General features: G+C 43.5%; 1 protein-coding gene across 7 annotated transcripts in view; it reads left to right on the forward strand.

The window, feature by feature from the left end:
* The window catches only part of OSBPL5 (oxysterol binding protein like 5), a 196242-nt gene that overhangs the window by 130374 nt on the left and 45833 nt on the right, over positions 1–20035 (forward strand). For all 7 annotated transcript variants that reach the window (XR_014791960.1, XM_084855450.1, XM_084855434.1 and 4 more), the window contains one exon: positions 15412–15496. Coding sequence is in view for 6 of the 7 variants with exons in the window: in XM_084855450.1 (XP_084711576.1) it covers positions 15412–15496 (85 nt within the window). In the remaining variant the exon portion in view is untranslated. The remainder of the gene's footprint in view (positions 1–15411; positions 15497–20035) is intronic.

Here is a 20035-nt window from a genome sequence, read left to right on the forward strand (position 1 = left end):
CCCTATATGAAAATCCCACACTGTCTCAAAACATACCACCATAAGAGAGAAGGCTCTGTCAATGTGCCTTCCTTCTGAGGTAGTAAGTCAATGTGGTGTATGATTATCAAGCCGTGGCACATTCAAGCAAGTGACACATTGTGTAAACCCTGAGATGGAGAAATGTTGTGAGAGAATTCAACTGCTTCTGACGGTGATTGTTTGAATTGGCTTTAAGGATCAGCACCGGGACTTTCACTATACCAGCTGGGGCAGTCTTTTGAGCTACAGAACATAAGTCAGTTCTGACATGACTACTTCCAAATGAGAGCTGTTTGGATCATTTTTTAAGATGTATTTTCAAGGATGTTGATCATCCAGTCCTAAACTTGTTCACTCAGAAGTACATCAAGGTCAAGGAGACTTCCTCTGAGTAAGCGTGTTAGAATTTCCTGACAACAGTACGGTCAATAGCTCAGAGGGTTTCTACAGTTACTTTGCAGAAGCCAAGCTGCCTAACAGAATAGTTTGGACTCCATCTTTATTTAGTATTTAGAAGCTCTTTAAAAGATTTTAGCCTAACATCAGATGGTAGCACTGGGTGGGATGTGGGTATGGTAGCTGGCAAACATGGAGTGTGGGAATCATTTTTGGCTGTTTCATATAATGATGGGTTTTGAAGATGTATGAATAGCTTGCCAGAATATTACTTCACTTGCATAATAATAATCATTGTTTATTGGGAACCTAACTAGTTGGATGCTGTACAAATTGGCTACAGCACCCAAGTATTTAACACCACAAATTTGTTTCTCTGGCATGTATCCAAAATAGCAGATAATGTTCAGATGCAGAGGAAGCTGAAATCAATGAATCTAAATATTTCATATTTTGAACAGTCACTATTTCCTTGAAGAAACTGTTTTGATGTGTGGTGATGATTAAAAAAAATCCTGCCAGAAAGACTTTTAGCACCTTTGCAGCACTCTGGCTTCACTGTGCAAACACAGTCATAGCTTGGACACAGTCTCACAGTTGTGGGAAGAGGGATCCAAATATAGTTTCCCCAACTAGCACATTTGCTGTGGGTAAGTTGCATTTTTCCAGAGCTGCTTAAACTGCTTGGCACTAGTAGGGAGAGGGGGACCCATACTTCCACTGAAAGGGTGAGTATTGTATGGATTGAGATTGCATGAGCATCATGGTCACGTATTAGCTAGTGGGTTGGATCCAGCATCGTGCTACTGCAAGCGGAGGCTGCTGTGTGATGAATTGGACTTCTGGATACTCTCCTCACTGCTGCAGCCCCCTCCCACGGTGCCCTCCATATCTCCTCCGGAGAGTTCCCTGGAGGCCCCACAAGCCTCCAGAGCGGATTTGGAAAGTGTCCGGGGGAGGGCTGCAGGGGGAGGAGAAGATGAGGACATTACATTCAGCAAGCAGTAGGCTCCGCTTGCAGTAGCACAATGCTGGATCCAACCCAATGTGTGTAACATTACTAGTGGCCAGAGTCAAATTCCTGTGCCTTACTATTTCTGGAGAAGCTCCTGCAGCAAGGATAGTTGCTTTGGTATCCTAAACGAGGCTAATGCTGTATTGTACCATTATCAGCTAACAGAGCTTCATTTGCCTCCAGAAAGGCCCTTAATATTACTTCAGGTTCCTCACCCATTTTCAATAGGTCTGGATAATGCCTGGATCAGGGTTAGGGAACCTATGGCCTTCCAGATGTTGTTGGACTCCAACTCCCATCAGCCCCAACCGTATGACTAGTGGACAGGACTGATGGGAGTTGTCCAATAATATCTGGACCACAGATATTTCCCACCCCAGATATAGTTACTTCAGTGCTACCTATTTCACTTAAGTGATTATAAAAGTAAAAAAATGGTGGAGTTTCCTGTTTTAAAACCACTTGGTTCTTTCTTGCTCACATCTCTTGCCTGGTTACCTGAAGTAGCAGGAGATTTGTGTTTTTGGACAGTGCCTTTCTTTCTGTCTGTCTGTCTGTCTGTCTGTCTTTCTTTGGTTTAAAATTAAATTTCTTCCTCTGAACAGATACAATTTAAAGACTAAATTGGACATGACTGGAGCAGCCACTTTTGTTGTTCATATGTCTACCCCATTCACGTATAATGCAAGAAATATGGAGGGGATGTGACAGGCTAGTTTTTACATCAAAAGAGGCATGCAAGTGAGGGGAGTTGAACTTAGAATCAAAGACCTGGTCCGCACGTAACAACAACCCAGAGTACAAGTTGAGTATAGGTTGTCGTTGAATTGTGGCTTCTTGAATCGTGGCTTATTGTTACATGTGAACCCTACACTATGGTTTAACTATGGGTTGTTAACCATAAACAACCCAGAGTTCACAACCTAACAACAAACCATGGATTCTCTTCCTAGGTTGTTCATGGTTAACAACCCATAGTTAAACAATAGTGTAGGGTTCACACGTAACGACAACCCACAATTCAACAACAAACCATGATTCAACAACAAACCATTCTTAAGGTTCTTGTTATGTGCAAACCAGGCTGTAAAGCTGCGGGCAGGCTTGTAGGTCATCTAGGCCAACCCCATGCTTGATGCATGAAACCCAGAGTGAGAGCATCCCCAACAAATGGCTGCCCAGCCTCTCCTCGAAGTCCTCCAGTGAGGGAGAGCCCACTACCCCTCAAAGTAATTGGCTCCATTGCTGAATTGTTCACATTACCAGGAAGTTTATCGGTTGATTGGATTAGAGTGGGGCTGGGAGAGAAGTACATGAGGAGGTGAAGTGGAGTGGGAATGTTCAGCTCTTCCATACGTGTGTCTCTTTTCATGTATAAATTAGTTACATGTACTGTTTTATACATGATTGGAGTTCAGGCACATAATGTCAGGAATGAATCTGAGTGTGTGGAGATGTCTGGCAGCTCAGATTCAGAGTCAGAATGGAAACAGCCAGAACAGGGGAAGGCACCCTCCCTAGTGAGCTCAGATATGGCAAGACATTTTTCCCAAGACCCTGACACCCAGATGGCTCAGCCTGAATGGTCCCCCTTTCCTTCACCATGAGAACCCAGGTTTTGGAGGAGGAAGAGAGTGAAGGGCGTGACTTGAGGGATGCTAGGGTCCATTGCAGAGCGAAGCAGGAAAAGTTAGGGGCTGGTCTGAGACGCTCCGCCAGGTTAGTCACTCATGAAAGCTAACATAGGAGGGAGCCACTCTAAGGGAGGGGCATCCCTGTGAAGCTAGTTTGACAGAGAAGTTCTTGCCCAGACTGCTGGCAACTTTTCTAACTTCCACATCCCGCTCCTCTATTGATATTCGTAGATGTGTGGATTAGCTGTTTCATTGCAGCCTGAGAGTTCCCTAGAATCTGCATTTGTAAAGAAGCTAGTGGAAGCCTTGTTTGTTTGTTTGTTTGCTTGTTTCATTTCTATACCACCCAATAGCCGAAGCTCTCTGGGCGGTTCACAAAAATTAAAACCAAACAACACACAATAAAACAATTTAAAATATATAGAACATTAAAACCACAATATAACAATACAACCACAATAAAACCTAGCAGCAGTGCAGGAGTTTAAAATACAGATTTAAAACAGCAAAGCTAAAAATTTAGAAAGCTAAAATGCTAAAATGCCTGGGAAAATAAAAAGGTCTTCACCTGGCACCGAAAGGAATACAATGTAGGTGCCAGGCGAACCTCACTAGGGAGCTCATTCCAGAGCTGGGGTGCCACAGCAGGAAAAGCCCTCCTCCTAGTAGTCACCCGCCTCACTTCCTTTGGCAGGGGCTCACGGAGAAGGGCCGCTGACGATGATCTTAAGGTCCAGGCAGGCACATATGGGAGGAGGCGGTCCTTCAGGTAACCTGGCCCCAAGCCATTAAGGGCTTTGAATGTTAACACCAGCACTTTGAATCGGGCCCAGAAATGGACTGGCAGCCAGTGCAGCTGGAAAAGTACTGGCGTAAAATGAGCTCGCAGGCCAGTCCCTGTTAACAGTCTTGCTGCCCTATTTTGGACCAGCTGAAGTTTCCGGACCGTTTTCAAAGGCAGCCCCACATATAACGCATTGCAGTAATCCAGACGAGAAGTTATCAGAGCATGGATCACTGTAGCTAGGCTATTTCTGTCCAGATAAGGGCGTAGTTGGTATACCAGCCTAAGCTGATAAAAAGTGCTCCGAGCCACTGAGTTCACGTGTGCCTCAAGTGACAGTTCAAGAGCACCCCCAAACTACGAACCTGATCCTTTAGGGGGAGTGCAACCCCCTCCAGAACAGGTTGAATATCACCTAGCCGGGCAGACGAACCACCCACTAACAGTACCTCCGTCTTGTCTGGATTGAGTTTCAGTTTATTGGCCCTCATCCAGTCCATTACCGTGCCCAGGCACTGATTCAGAACAGCCACTGCCTCACCTGGTTTTGATGAGAAAGAGAGGTAGAGCTGGGTGTCATCCGCATATTGATGGCACCTCAGCCCACACCTCTGGATAATCTCCCCCAGCGGTTTCATGTAGATGTTAAACAGCATGGGGGATAAAATAGAAGAGTGCCATGCCATGTGGAACCCCATGGCACAATTGCCATGGCACAGAGCAATAATCCCACAGCACCACCTTCTGGAATCGGCCATCCAAGTACGAGCGGAACCACTGTAGTGCAGTGCCTCCAACTCCCAACCCAGACAACCTCTCCAGAAGGATACCATGGTCGATGGTATTGAAAGCCGCTGAGAGGTCCAGGAGAATCAACAGGGTCGCACTCCCCCTGTCCCTCTCCCGGCAGAGGTCATCCCACAGGGCGAGCAAGGCAGTTTCCATTCCAGAACCAGGCCTGAAGCCCGATTGAAATGGATCTAGATAATCCGTTTCAATCAACAGTGCCTGGAGCTGTTCTACAACCACCCGCTCAAGCACCTTGCCCAGGAAGGGGATGTTGGCCACTGGCCCATGATTGTTAACATCCTCTGGGTCCAGGTTAGGCTTTTTCAGGAGTGGTCTAATTACTGCCTCTTTTAAAGCGGCAGGCACCACTCCCTCTCTCAAGGAGGAATTTACAATCTCCTGGACCCAGCCAGACATCCCCTCCTTGTTTGATTTAATAAGCCATGAAGGGCAAGGGTCAAGCACACAAGTGGTCGATCGGACTTGGCCAAGCACCTTGTCTGCATCCTCAGGCCTCAGTAACTGAAACTCATCCAATAAAACTGGACCAGACGGTGCTCTGAACGCCTCTACCAATGGAACTGCATTAATGGTGGTGTCCAATTCATGACGAACCTGAGTGACTTTATCTTCAAAGTGCCGTGCAAACTCGTCACAGCGTGCTACCGAGGGTTCCACCGTCTCTCTCCCTGGTCCAGAATGTAACAGGCTGCAAACCACTTGGAAAATCTCTGCTGGACGACACTGAGAAGATGCAACGCTGGTGGAAAAGAACTGTCTCTTTGCCACCCTCACCGCCACAGAGTAGGCTCGATAGTGAACTCTTACCTGTGTTCGGTCAGACTCAGCACGAGTTTTCCTCCACCTGCGTTCTAGCCATCTCCCCTTTTGCTTCATTGCCCTCAGCTCAGGTGTATACCAAGGAGCTGGCCGGGCTCTGCTCAGAGGGAGAGGGCGCTTGGGCGCGATCGTGTCAACCGCCCGAGTCATCTCTGCATTCCACAGAGCGACCTGGGCTTCGACAGAAGCACCAGCCATACCAGCAGGAAAATCCCTCAGAGCCCTCTGGAATCCATCGGAATCCATTAATCTCCAGGGGCGGACCATTTTAATAGGTCCCTCACCCTTGCAGAGGGGGAAGGCTGCCAGGAGTCTAAACCTCAGCAGGAAGTGATCTGTCCATGACAAAGGGACAGATGTTAATTCCTCCACTTTCAGATCACCATCCTCCTGCCCAGTCAAGAAAACCAGATCAAGCATGTGTCCTTTTATATGCGTTGGGCCGATAACAAGTTGGGACAGCCCCATGGTTGTCATGGCGGCCATGAAGTCCTGATCCACCCCGGATACAGCAGCCTCGGCATGGAAGTTGAGATCCCCCAGGACCATCATCCTAGGGGTCCTCAACACCAAGTCCGAGACCACCTCCGTCAGCTCAGGCAGGAAGTCTGATGGGCAGCGGGGTGGGCGGTAAACTAGCAGAATCCCTAATCTGTCCCAGGTACCCAACACAAGGTACAAACACTCAAGATCTGTACTTGAATGAGCAGGTGCGTTGTTTCCTGGCGTGTGTTGATCGTGGACAAAGGAAAGGAACATGACACATAAATAACCAAACCAGTCTAGTCACATCTAGTTTCAGTGTAATTCTGAGTGGTAAAGGGGTGGATTTCCCAAAAACATTTCATATTTGTGTGTGAATGAGTGATTCTATGTTGGTGATTTTATACACTTATTTCCAGACCCAGTAATCAATCACTTTCTATTTTGATTCCAACTTTTCTCCAAGGAACATGAGGCGGTGTCATGAGGGTTGTTGTTGTTGTTTATTCGTTCAGTCGCTTCCGACTATTCGTGACTTCATGGACCAGCCCACATCAGAGCTTCCTGTCGGCCGTTGCCACCCCCAGCTCCCCCAGGGTCGAGTCCGTCACCTCCAGAATATCATCCATCCATTTTGCCCTTGGTCGGCCCCTCTTCCTTTTGCCTTCCACTTTCCCTAGCATCAGCACCTTCTCCAGGGTATCCTGTCTTCTCATTATGTGGCCAAAGTACTTCAGTTTTGCCTTTAAGATCATTCCCTCAAATGAGCAGTCTGGCTTTCTTTCCTGGAGTATGGACTGGTTTGATCTTCTTGCAGTCCAAGGCACTCTCAGAATTTTCCTCCAGCACCACAGTTCAAAAGCATCTATCTTCCTTCGCTCAGCCTTCCTTATGGTCGAGCTCTCTTAGCCATAGGTTACTACGGGGAATACCATTGCTTTAACTATGCGGACCTTTGTTGTCAGTGTGATGTCTCTGCTCTCCACTATTTTATCAAGATTTGTCATTGCTCTCCTCCCAAGAAGTAAACGTCTTCTGATTTCCTTGCTGCAGTCAGCGTCTGCAGTAATCTTTGCGCTTAGAAAGACAAAGTCTGTCACTGCCTCCACGTTTTCTCCCTCTATTTGCCAGTGATCAATCAAGCTGGTTGCCATAATCTTGGTTTTTTTGAGGTTTAACTGCAACCCAGCTTTTGCACTTTCTTCTTTCACCCTCGTCATGAGGTTCCTCAGCTCCTCCTCGCTTTCAGCCATCAGAGTGGTATCATCTGCATATCGGAGATTGTTAATGTTTCTTCCAGCGATTTTAACTCCAGCCTTGGATTCATCAAGCCCAGCACGTCACATGATGTGTTCTGCATACAGGTTGAATAGGTAGGGTGAGAGTATACAACCCTGCCGTACTCCTTTCCCAATCTTAAACCAGTCCATTGTTCCATGGTCTGTTCTTACCGTTGCTACTTGGTCGTTATACAGATTCCTCAGGAGGCAGACAAGATGACTTGGTATCCCCATACCACCAAGAACTTGCCACAATTTGTTATGATCCACACAGTCAAAGGCTTTAGAATAGTCAATAAAACAGAAATAGATGTTTTTCTGAAACTCCCTGGCTTTCTCTATTATCCAGCGGATAGTGGCAATTTGGTCTCTAGTTCCTCTGCCTTTTCGAAACCCAGCTTGTGCATCTGGCAATTCTCGTTCCATGAATTGCTGGAGTCTACCTTGCAAGATCTTGAGCATTACCTTACTGGCATGTGAAATAAGTGCCACTGTTCGATAGTTTGGACATTCTTTGGTGCTTTCCTTTTTTGGTATGGGGATATAAGTTGATTTTTTCCAATCTGTTGGCCATTCTTGTGTTTTCCAAATTTGCTGGCATATGGCATGCATCACCTTGACAGCATCATCTTGCAAGATTTTAAACAGTTCAGCTGGGTTACCATCAACTCCTGCTGCCTTGTTATTAGCAATGCTTCTTAAGGTCCATTCCACCTCACTCTTCAGGATGTCTGGCTCTAGCTCACCGTCACCACACCATCAAATCTATCCCCGATACTATTATCCTTCCTATACAGATCTTCCGTATATTCTTGCCACCTTTTCTTGATCTCTTCTGCTTCTGTTAGGTCCTTGCCATCTTTGTTTTTGATCATACCCATTTTTGCCTGGAATTTACCTCCAATGTTTCTAATTTTCTGGAAGAGGTCTCTTGTCCTTCCTATTCTGTTATCTTCTTCCACTTCCGCGCATTGCTTGTTTAAAAATAATTCCTGATCTCTTCTGGCTAACCACTGGAATTTTGCATTTAATTGGGCATATCTCCCCCGATCACTGTTGCCTTTTGCTCTCCTTCTTTCTTGGGCTGCTTCTAGTGTCTCAGCAGACAGCCATCTTGCCTTCTTGGTTTTCTTTTTCTTTGGGACGTTTTTTGTTGCTGCCTCCTGAACAGTGTTGCGAACTTCTGTCCATAGTTCTTCCGGGACCCTATCTACTAAATCTAGTCCCTTAAATCTATTCTTCACCTCCACTGCATATTCATTAGGAATATTAGTGAACTCATATCTAACTGATCTGTGGGTTTTCCCTATTCTCTTTAGTCTGATTCTAAATTGTGCAAGAAGAAGTTCGTGATCTGAACTACAATCAGCTCCAGGTCTTGTGTTTACCGACTGCATAGATGTCCGCCACCTTTGGCTACAAAGGATGTAGTCAATCTGATTTCACTGTCAACCGTCTGGTGAAGTCCATGTATAAAGTCGTCTCTTAGGTTGTTGGAAGAGAGTGTTTGTTATGCACAGGGAGTTGTCTTGGCAAAATTCTATCAGCCTCTGTCCCGCTTCATTTTGTTCTCCCAGACCATGCTTGCCTGTAATTCCAGGTGTCGTTTGGCTATCCACCTTAGGATTCCAGTCTCCTGTCATGAAAGTAACATCTTTTTTTGGCGTACTATCCAGTAGGTGCTGCAGATCCTCATAGAACTGATCTACTTCTGCTTTTTCAGCATCTGTGGTTGGGGCGTATATTTGGATCACTGTGATGTTAAATGGCTTACCCTGAATTCAAATTGAGATCATTCTGTCATTTTTTGGATTGTATCCAAGTACTGCTTTAGCCACTTTATTATTAATTATGAAGTCTACTCCATTTCTTCTGTGGTCCTCTTGTCCACAGTAGTAGATCTTGTGGTCATTTGATGTGAAGTGGCCCATTCCAGTCCATTTCAGTTCACTGACACCCAAAATGTCTATCTTTAATCTTGACATCTCCCCAATAATCACATCCAATTTGCCCTGCTCATAGATCTTACATTCCAGGTTCCTATGGTGTATTGATCTTTAGAACATCCGATTCATCGTTCACCACCAGCACCATCGGCTGCTAGCCGTCCTTTCGGCTTTGAGCTAGCTGCGTCATCACATCTGGGGCTAGTTGAACTTATCCTCTGTTCCTCCCCATTAGCATTTTGACCATCTTCCGACCTGGGAGTCCCATCTTCCGATGGTATACCAACATATCTCTGGTTGTACTGATCCATTTAGTTTTCATGGCAAGAATACTGGGGTGGGTTGCCGTTTCCTTCCCCAGAGATCGTATTTAGTCTGACCTCTCTGCCATGACCTTCCCATCTTGGGTGTCCCTTCATGGTTTAGCTCATGACGTCATTGAGGTGCTCAAGCTCCAGCACCACGACAAGGTAACGATCTCCTTTGCTGAAGGTCATGACGGTATCCTCCCATTTTGTCCTCATAACAACATTGTGAGGGAGATTAGGCTGAGAGATAGTGAGTGACTTATCTAAACTTGCCTATCCAGCTATATGGGTGAGAGAAGATTTGAACCCATGTCTTCTCAGTCCAGATCCAGCTCTATATCTGCTTTACTGCACTGGCATGATAACCATGGCACAGTGGAACTTGTCTAGATTTTGCTGTTCAGGTAGGGAAAAGTGAAGAGCAGCAAAATAGGAGAATGCAGGAGACCATGTTGATATGGAGATGATCTGACATTTTGAACTGCTGAAGCAACACAATTTCTGACCCAGTTCTTAATGGCTACAAGACATCTCTGGCAGGGAATGAATACATTATTTACTTGCCCTCCCTGGAAGAAGCCAGGCAAAGACATCTTTTCTGTTTTGCAGGATGGGCTTGAAGGCTATCACAATGGAGACGTAATAGACAAAATGAGCAGAAGATGGGGATCTCATCACTCAGCTTAGCAGCTCACAATGGTCCAGCTGACATTAATATGATCTGGCAGCATTCCTTGTGGCTTTTCCCCTTTCATTAGTTTAATCGAGAAGCTGGGCTTTGGGAATGATACAAATTATATTTTTTCAAAAACAAAATTGGAACACAGCAGGAGAAGAATGGGGCAGATGCAGATTGCTAATGTTTTTAAAAATAAATGAGCTAACAGGTTGAGTCACTCCTGTATACACAGCAGAGTATTTAAAATGATCTCCTTGATCTGTCAAGTGCAAGAACAATTGAGTAGTGGAAGCTAGTTTAGTGACTCAAGGTTGTAATCCTGTACACCCTTACCTGAGAGTAAGCACCATTGAACTCAATGAGATTAACTTCTGAGGAGATGTGTATAGGATTGTGCTGTAAGAGACTGACCTATGAATGCAGATGGGCTCAGGTCAAAGCTGTGAATGAGGATGGACCCAGGACTGGTTAGGGACATCTGCCACTTGGTGACTGAAGATAGTATTCAAACACAGAGACACATTTAAATTAATGTAAACTAATTAATGCATTTTAAAGACCAAATAAGCCTCAGGCGCACGCACACACACACACACACGCAATGGTCCCCTTAGTATGCATGCCAGGGCTTTTTATCCTGCAACTTTGCCAGGGCTCTGCTTCCGGATTCTTTGCAGGATTAAGATTGGACTTTTACACGCACTTCCAGTTTTTCCACCCAGGGAGTTCCTTTATCTGCAAGTTCTATATGTTTCATTATACCATGACTAGATGGTGCTCTGATATAGTTGCTGTTCTAGTGCAACTTCCTCTTTTCACTGAGAAATTCAAATCGCAATACTTAAAAAGCTTATGAACCCTGATCTTTTTTAAAAAAAAAACTGGGATAAAGCTCAAAAGGCATGGGAGAGGCCCTGGAGCTTGACAACGTCATGTTGTCAAGACCTGTAAAATTCTGTGAGTAACCAATCTCTAGCAGGATAACAGCCTCATGTACAGAAGCTCTAGTTTTGACGGTTTTGGCACTATGGTGCTGACAGACATCCTCTTTTATTGTTACCGAAGAGGTTACAGGAGCTCACCTAAGCAGGAGGTTAAAATGCATTGGATAAAATGGGACATTGGTTCACATAGATCAAAACCAGTTGTTTACTAAAGATTACAAATTCTAGGCGTATTGTTTTACACTAAGAGACACAACACCATAGCATTCCTGTAACCATATAACATATACCAAATATGCTTTATTTTAAATTGAAATGAGAGTATGCAGTATTGTTTCCTGAGAAGAGGAGTTATAGGAACACCAGATATTTCCAGAGAGACACTAAACAGACGAAGAACTGATAGCTTTATGGTCAGATGCAAGACTAGCTTAGATCAGCAAGGAGGGGAAAGTTTAAGATGATCTTTCAGGTAATGTCCATAGGTCTGTACCACCATGTTTTAAAAGAAATAGTAGGAACCCACAACTGAACATAAACCTTAAGATTAAAACATCTTTTGTCTAAGATGTAATTTTTAAGATGCAGGAGGTTAAGAGAATGTTAAAGTTAAGAGGATGTTGAGGTGAAGCCTGCAGAAAGGAAGAGTGCCTGCCCAACTTTTCTCCCCAGGGCTCTGTGGGCAAAATAATTCTTTCAAACTGTGTTTATGGAGATACAGTATGTATGGGAATGCAAATGCTACCATGGAGATGGCTCTGTTTGGTATAAGTGGAATATGGACTATGTGTATATAGCCCATACCAGCTGTGTCTTCCATTTTTCAGTGAATAGTGAATTCATTCATTCTGTAACTCAACCGTCTTGAGAGGGAAAAGAACAGGAAAAAGACCTTGAAATAGGGGAGAGGTGTTCTCTCTCAGTGAAGTCTTTGCCCCACACAAGCTACATCCTGACCCTGTGGTCCTTTAAACACCTGTTAAGTGGTCAGGTGAAGGTGCCCCACTTGGGTTCCTTTGTGCCTGGAATAATTTGGCCATATTTATATTTATTGATATAAGCATAAAGAAGACTTGGTGTCTGCTTGGGATGATATGCAGTGTGTGTGTGTGTGTGTGTGTGAGAGAGAGTGTGTTTTAATGTATTTATGGGCTGCCATTGAATAAGGGCTTGTAACTGAAGTTACTTATGAACAAAAGTGTTTAAAATCTAAATTAGATAGGCACATTGAAATAAACAAAGAAAGCTGGGTTTCAAAACATACATAGATTTTTAAAACAGCAAAATAAGTTCCTTCAGTACCACAATGATTGTTCTCTGTAACTGCAACCTTTAGAGACCACTCCCTCTGCATGAAAGCCATGTGGCTCACACCACGACAAACCTGCCGTACACACTCCCATACTATCCACGATTTTCCGGTCCATCTGCTACTGAGGTGGTAGAATGATAAGGACGTGCTGGATCCTAACAGGACACGACAACAGCTGCCAGATGCCCTTTCATACCGTCTGTTGTGTAGAAACAGCTAATGCAGCAGCTTTGATGAAACGAGGCTAAGTTGAGATGGAAGTTTCAGGGATCCATCTCAAATACTAGGACGTTAATGGTTATACAATCTTCCCTTGCCTGCAGAATAACGGCTTTGATGTGGAATGCTCCTAAGGTATTTTGCGGAGCTGAATTCCTGAAGTGAAAAGACCTTGGAGTCACAGGAGTCACATTGTATAGCGAAACATTTGTCACTCATTGGTCACCTTTCATCGTGCCACAGATTCTTTGTCTTTATCTCCCTAAGAGTTCTACACAGGGCTCTACTCATTATTGTCAGTAGGGAACTTTCATCTAAATAGTTTGGTTTGTTCTATATATTATATTTAATTGAGTGAATTAATAAATAAAAGTTTATTTTAAAAATATTTCTGAGAGTTTATGGGAGAGATGGTCCCCAGTCATGGGAGAGCTATGAACTTGTCACCTGCACTCTGATTGCCTTTTGATATTTTCAGAAAGACGGAGATCTCTTCTGACAGAGGCGCAATACAGAAACTTGCTGAGAGGACAGCCTGCTCCACCCCCCAATCCTACCTTTCCTCTAAGAAAGTCAGGGTGAAGTCCATTGAGTTATCCCCCTTTCTCACTCTGAAGATCTCTTTGGCAGAAAGGTGGCTTAACATATTAATATAAATAAAAAAATAAACATCCTTATGAGGTGAGTTAGGCTGAATGGCAACCAAGGTCTCCCAGTGAGTAGGCTTTATTGGCTGAGTGGGAATTTAAATCTAGGGCTTGGCTCCAAAGACATATGTGATGCTCTCTGCTTATCCAGTGGGGCTTTCCAATCCTTTCTCCCCACTGTAGCTGCCTGAAAAGTCACTCTTGGGTGTTGGGAACTGCAGTGGGAGTGGCAAATGGGGGGAAATCTAGGGGTTCACCTTGCCTTCTGCTCACACGAGAGCACCTTTGAATCCAAGACTAGGAGTGCTTCCAGACAGAGGCCTCCTAGTGCTAAGGGCATATCTATACTACAGACTTAACCCACAACTTTATTGAGGCTTCTGTTTCCAGATTCTGTGCAGGATTAAGATCGGCTCCTTTACAAGTGTTTTTTCCAGGAGGTAGGGGGTTCTCTTCCTTTCCTTATGTTCTATTATACAAGCACTAGGTGGTGCTGTGGTACAGCAGGATAGTGCAATTACACTAGGCTTTATCCTGCCATTCACAATTATTACCGTGCTTTCCTTGTCCCCCCCTCCCCCCGCTAAAATGGTTGCAAAGCACAGGCCCTGGAGGATAACAACGTGCAAAGGACGACCATAAGTGAGGAATCACAAGTGCACAATAAATTAGGCTTCTACATAAAGCCTCATGTAGAAAGGCTCTAAGTCTGATGGCATCATGCAGCTATTCCATTTTTCGTTCTTAACTGATTTTCTACGGTAAGAAAAAAGATGGAATAAGTGGTGGGAAAAGACGGGATTACAAGAGGAAGATGATATCTGAACCCCCTGTAAAATTCCGTGAATGAGTCCATGCCATTGCAGAAGCAAACCCAAGGGCTTGGATCCAGGGTCTGCCATCCACGAGAGGAAGGAACCTTCTTCAAGAGGACAGGCTGTGCTTGTGGAAGGTCTCTCCAGCCAATTTTGGGGGGTACCCCTCCCCTGCAACAGCTCAACCTGTTCAGCAGGGTCTTCTGACTTTCTGTGGAACATTTTCAGGGGGCTGGAGGGGTTTCTGTGGGAAGGAGTGGGCAGGGAAGCCCAAAATATGGAAATGACTGGATCAGCTGAAGGAAGTCCACATCCTTCAGTCTATCCAGCTTAAATCTGGATCCAACCCCTTGTCTGGAAACACCATATTGCTTTCTATTCCAATTCCAGCGTTGGCTCTCTTAGTAAGCTAAGCTTAATGACATGCGAACAAATTGGTATTAATGGCTTTTAAAACACTAATATTAACATGAGGTAAGAGAGCCATCTGTTTGTGTGTGAATGTGTGCTTTTGCAAAAAATACAGAAGTCAAGTGTGGGATGGGTTACATGGCTGATAGAACTCCAGAGAAACCTGGCAGATGTCTGCTGCTGTAACTTTTTGGCATATTAATGGGTTGTAAAGAGGAACAGATATTTAACATATTTAATCCATATTTATTTCTCTATATAATCACATGCTGATTGGACTGAACTTCTGTTTTGTGAAAATAAGTTCCACTATATCGTCTTCCTATGAAGGTGTCATATTGAGCAAAAGAAGGATCTGCCACCACACCTGTCAAGCACATTTTTGCTAACGGTTTTTAGCCTAAAAACCCCTCACTTTCAGGATCATCTATCCATCTCCCAACAAGGACTTGCCTAATGGTTTAGACATGTTTCCATCTTGGATCAACATCGGCATACTTAGGGTGCAATCCTATGTGTGTTCAGACAGAAAAAAGTCCTACAACTCCCAGCATTTTCAGGGGAATGCTGGGAGATGTAGGACTTTTTTCTTTCTAAACATGCGTAGGATTGCACCCTTATTGATATATTATTTCTATAAATAAATAGAAGGTATCAGCAGCCATGCATTCCAAGATTTCATTATTGGTCTGTTTAATGATACATTAATTTCAGCATAGCTAAATACATTTTAAACTTCTCTGTATGCCAGAAACTAATGGTGGTTATATAATTTTCATTTGTTTGACACTGAAAGGGAAAAATTGAAAATAAAAGCAGAGGAGGTAAAACCGAGATGTACAGAGAAATTATAAAGGATGCTTCTTTTTATTTCACAAATCATTCTAGGGTCCAAAAGGAGAGAACGTAGGTTCAATCACACAGCCTCTTCCAAGCAGCTACTTGATCTTCAGGGCCGCTTCTGAGTCAGATGGTGAGTTGTTGTTTTTTGTTCTTACTTCACATGTAAATGTTGTTTATCACCTTCCTGCTAGCCAATGTGAATCTTTCTGGACAAGCAGTTGAGAGCTCAAGTGTTTGAAGAGGGCTAGTCCACAGTCTTCTACTTGTGTATTATATTTGGTTTTTTTAGTTTGGTTTAGAGCACAAGATCTATCAAAATGTACTGCCTCCTCCTGGGTGAGTTGATTGAGACTTGGAGTATTAGCTAAAAATGAAGTAGATCTGTGTGACGGTGTTGCGAAAACAGCAAACAAACCCTGATTTAAATTATAGTTCTATTAAGTTGAAATTCGTAAGAATATTTTTGTACAAAGTGAAAATTTGATCCAACCCAACATATTTTTAATCACATATGATTCACTATGCTGCCTTGCCAGTGTCCATTCACAGCACAATCCTATACATGTCTACTCAGAAATAAGTCTCATTGAGCTAAATGGGACTTACTCCCAGGTAATAGGGTACAGGATTGCAACCTCAGTCACCAAATAGATCACACACCAGACTCCTCTAGGCCACTGAGTTCTCACCCCGATATTTGGCTTTTCAGATTCTGGGCTCTGCTAGATGGCTTTCTGCTAGCCTTTCTACACAAGGCTTTTATTGTGCGCTCATGATTGCTCGCTCATGGTAGTTTGCAGGTCCTTTACATGACATCATCATCCTCTAGGGCCTCTTCTGTGCTTTGTAACCATTACTGCTTGTATGTTTTTAGATCGAGGAAAGTGCTGTATTTTTCTGAATGGTGTTATATTTATAGTGTGTAACTGCACAATTCCACTATACTACAGAGCCATCTAGTGGGTGTATAATGAAACATATAGGAAGGCAGAGAAAGAAAACCCCTGGAAAAAAGCACATGTAAAGGAGTTGATCTTAATCCTACAAAGAATCTGGAAGTAGACGCCCTGGTAAAGTTGGGGATAAAAGCCTCATGTAGAAATGCCCTGAGTCCCCAGACAGCCATTTTTGTTTGAATGGTAAAAACTGCCTTTTGTCTACAGCGAAAATGAATGCAAAATATTCAAGACTAAAAGGCTTCAGAATTCTTTCTTTTTTCATTATTAAACTTAATCTTGTGGGGAAAATTGCACATTCCCAAATGCTTCCTACTGACGTTCCATATCCCACTCTGTTCTTCTCCCCATGACAGCTACAAGGTATAATTAGTTTTTTGAGGGTGGAGGTGAGGGGGAGGAACAAATATTTCAAAGGTTGGTCAGATTAAGACAGCTCATGGAAGAGAGATGAAAACCAACCAGTCCCTGAGGCTTTTGAGGCAATTTAATAGCTCCAATGACTGTCTATCAATCTACATCTTAAAAGCTATTATCTCCTTAGAGATCAATTTAACTTGCTGTTCTGTTACACACCCTGCAGCATAAGCCACATGGTCACTCTTGCTGGGGAGCTGAGTGCAGAGTTCTTCTCTAAGGACCCCCATCCTGATGTATTGGGGCCAAACTGCCAAAAAAAAATTAGCTGCATATTAGATTATATTCTTTTAGACTTCTGGAGACTGAAGTGACCTATCTTATTTACAGTAGCCCAAGGGCTTCTCAAATCTTTTCTTGTTAGGAGTTGCATGCAATAAACCCTGTGCACTGAAGCAGCAACCTGCTCCTGTTTGTGTCCTCAGTTAGACCCCTCCATCCTTGAAAACTGTTTTTTGATTATTAAAAAAATGAGTATTGGTGTTTCCTATATACTAGTGTATACAGTGTAGAGTACAGGTGCAGAACTCAAGTCTGGGAACCAAATCCACCTTGCCTGGATTCCCCAAATGGCCATGCCCCCTTTCCCCTGACTGCTTATTGTTTAGTGGTGTCCCGGCTTTTGTGCAGTTTTTTCCCCCATTCTAAAAGGTTGAGATGCCTCTCCTAAGGAATAGTTACTGCCAGCAAGAGCTTTAAGCTCAAATTTACTGAAATTTTTGGTACTGTGGCCCCCGAGAGCTTCTCTGAATTAGAATTTGGCCCTTGAGCTGAAAGAGGTTCAACACTCCTGCTGTACAGTCTCAAGTTATTTAAATCTTCTGGGAGATGTATATATTAACAGCACATAGTTAAACTATGGAATTCGCTACCACAGAATGTAGTGATGGCCACCAATTTGGATGGCTTTAAAAGGGGGTTAGACAAATTCCTGGAGCAAAAGGCTACTACTCTTGATGGCTATGTGCTACCTCCAGTACCAGAGGCAGTATGCCTTTGTACACCAGTTGCTGGGGAACATGGGTGGGAGGGTGCTGTTGCAGTCATGCCCTGCTTGTGGGTTCCCGGTCGACAGCTGGTTGGCCACTGTGTGAACAGAATACTGGACTAGATGGACCCTTGGTCTGATCCAGCATGATCCTTCTTATGTTCTTATGTACTCTTATTGATTGGTCACATTTGTATCTTGTCCTTCTTCCAGGGAGGTCAGGAAAGCTAAACAAGAACTGACATTAAATGCATCTTTGGATTTAATGTTCTCTGTTTAATGCAAATAGGGGTGTGTGTGTGAGAGAGAGAGAGAGAGAGAATGAATTATCAGGATTGCAACAGTTAGGGATGGAGAGTTTAACCCTTACCACCCCTGCTATGGATGGGACAAAAAGCTCTCCTCTGAAGCTGCAGTTTCCATTGGGAGAAAATCTCCCATTGGTATTTAATGTAATGTCTCATTTGGCCCTAAATTTCACATAGGGTTATGTATCTTATTTATAACCACCTCTGTAAGGTGAGGTATGTTAGGCGAAAGAAAATGACTTGTTTAAGACCACTTACAGCACAATCCTATGCAAGTTTACTCAGAAGCAAGTCCCATTAATTCAGTGGGGCTTACTCCCAGGTAAGTGTGCATAGGATTGCAGCCTTAGTTTGCTTTCATGGATGACCAAGGATTTGAACCCAAGTTGCCCTGGTCTAGATCCAACACTCTATCCAATGCACCACATTGACTGACTTTGCTCAATACTCTGCTCCAGAAAAAGTGCATTGGGGAAAGGAGTATGGGAGGCCAAACTGTAAATTCAAAACTATATTGGATACAAAGTTTACCAAGTCCACTGGCTTATCAACATTGACTGTTTGTTACTCAAATTGTTATTGACAGCTCCATATATTATTTTGGTGGGCACTGAGTTACTGTATATATGTATGGCACTACCCACAGCTGTGTTTTTCAATGACTTTTTGCTACATGGCTTAGCCAAATGGGCTGAACTCATCATTATGCAAGGTATGCTATAGTGTAGGGCACTATCCATATAAGTGTCTGTAGTAATTAGGCAGATCCCTATGCAGTGAGAATTTTTCGTCCTCTGGGCTCCAGTTTTGGGTCTGTTATTATTAGGGGATGGGGGAGTGCTTAACTAGCAGTCTTAAGGAATTGCCATTTGGATGAATGACAATGTGTAAGCCATCAAATATGAATAGGCATATGTGGTAAGCCTGGATGGGTATCAGTGGAGCACACTGCATTCATTTCTATAAAATCCAGATATTTAGTCTATTACAAAGAAATTAAGAGGAGCAGGGTTAGAGATTTTACTGTGCAGTTCCTCTTAGACTGCACCACAGGGTGGGCTGACTACAGTCTTGTGCAAGTACATTCTTTGCAAGAATCCCAGCAAGTGCGCCACCAGTAGATCTACGCCTTGTTTGACTTTAAAAACTTGGAATATTTTTTGTGGATCTTCTGTGATATTTTAGGGGCATGTCACAGAAATGCCATTAGCCCATCATAAATTTCCCATTCCACAGAGTCTACAATTTAGGAGCAATTCAATTGCCTACTTGTTTTCATAAAGCTTTGAATGTTTTCAAAGCATGTCAGCTAAAAATAGATAGCTGTAGCCATTAGAGAGAGAGAGGGAGAAGGAGAGAGAGAGTTGTCCTTTTTACAGGCTAATTACAGTTACCTGATTCCAAAGAATTCGTTTGTGCCACACACAATTCTCTTAACTTTATACATTAAAAAGATTTGTTTTAACAAGAACATTTTTTCACACATCTCCACTCCCCTAATAGAACTTACTTCAGCTACAGATGTTAACAAAAAGTAGAATAATTAAAAACCTATGCATAAAAAAAAACAGGTGACTGAATCTACAATTTCAAAAAAGGTAGCCATGTTAGTTGCAGGAAAACCCACACTTTTATTTATTTATATCCAGGCTTTTAGGGCCTTTTAGAAGGTGTTTTGCTACTCAAAGTGCAGCACAAGCATACATCATAGGACACCATAGACCCTTGGCTTATCCCCCAAAGCCCCTGGCCATGTTTCTCCTCCTTTCCCTCCTCTTGCTTATTCATTTGCCCTTTTCAACTCTATGAGCGATGGGAAGAGGAAGGAGCAGTGTCTGCCTCTGCTTACCTTGCTTTCTCATTCTAGGGATTTGTGCAGATTGGGCATAGAGGGAAAAAGCAATGAATGGGCAGTGGTAACAGTAGCAAGGAGGTGGGCCCACTGGGGGCATCTTGTCCTAGGGCCCTCACAAAATCTGGAGCCAACATTGTCAAAGAAG

Source organism: Heloderma suspectum, chromosome 1 (genome assembly GCF_057233095.1).
Source record: "Heloderma suspectum isolate Gila_16-S chromosome 1, 16-S_ref, whole genome shotgun sequence".
NCBI lineage: Eukaryota > Metazoa > Chordata > Lepidosauria > Squamata > Helodermatidae > Heloderma > Heloderma suspectum.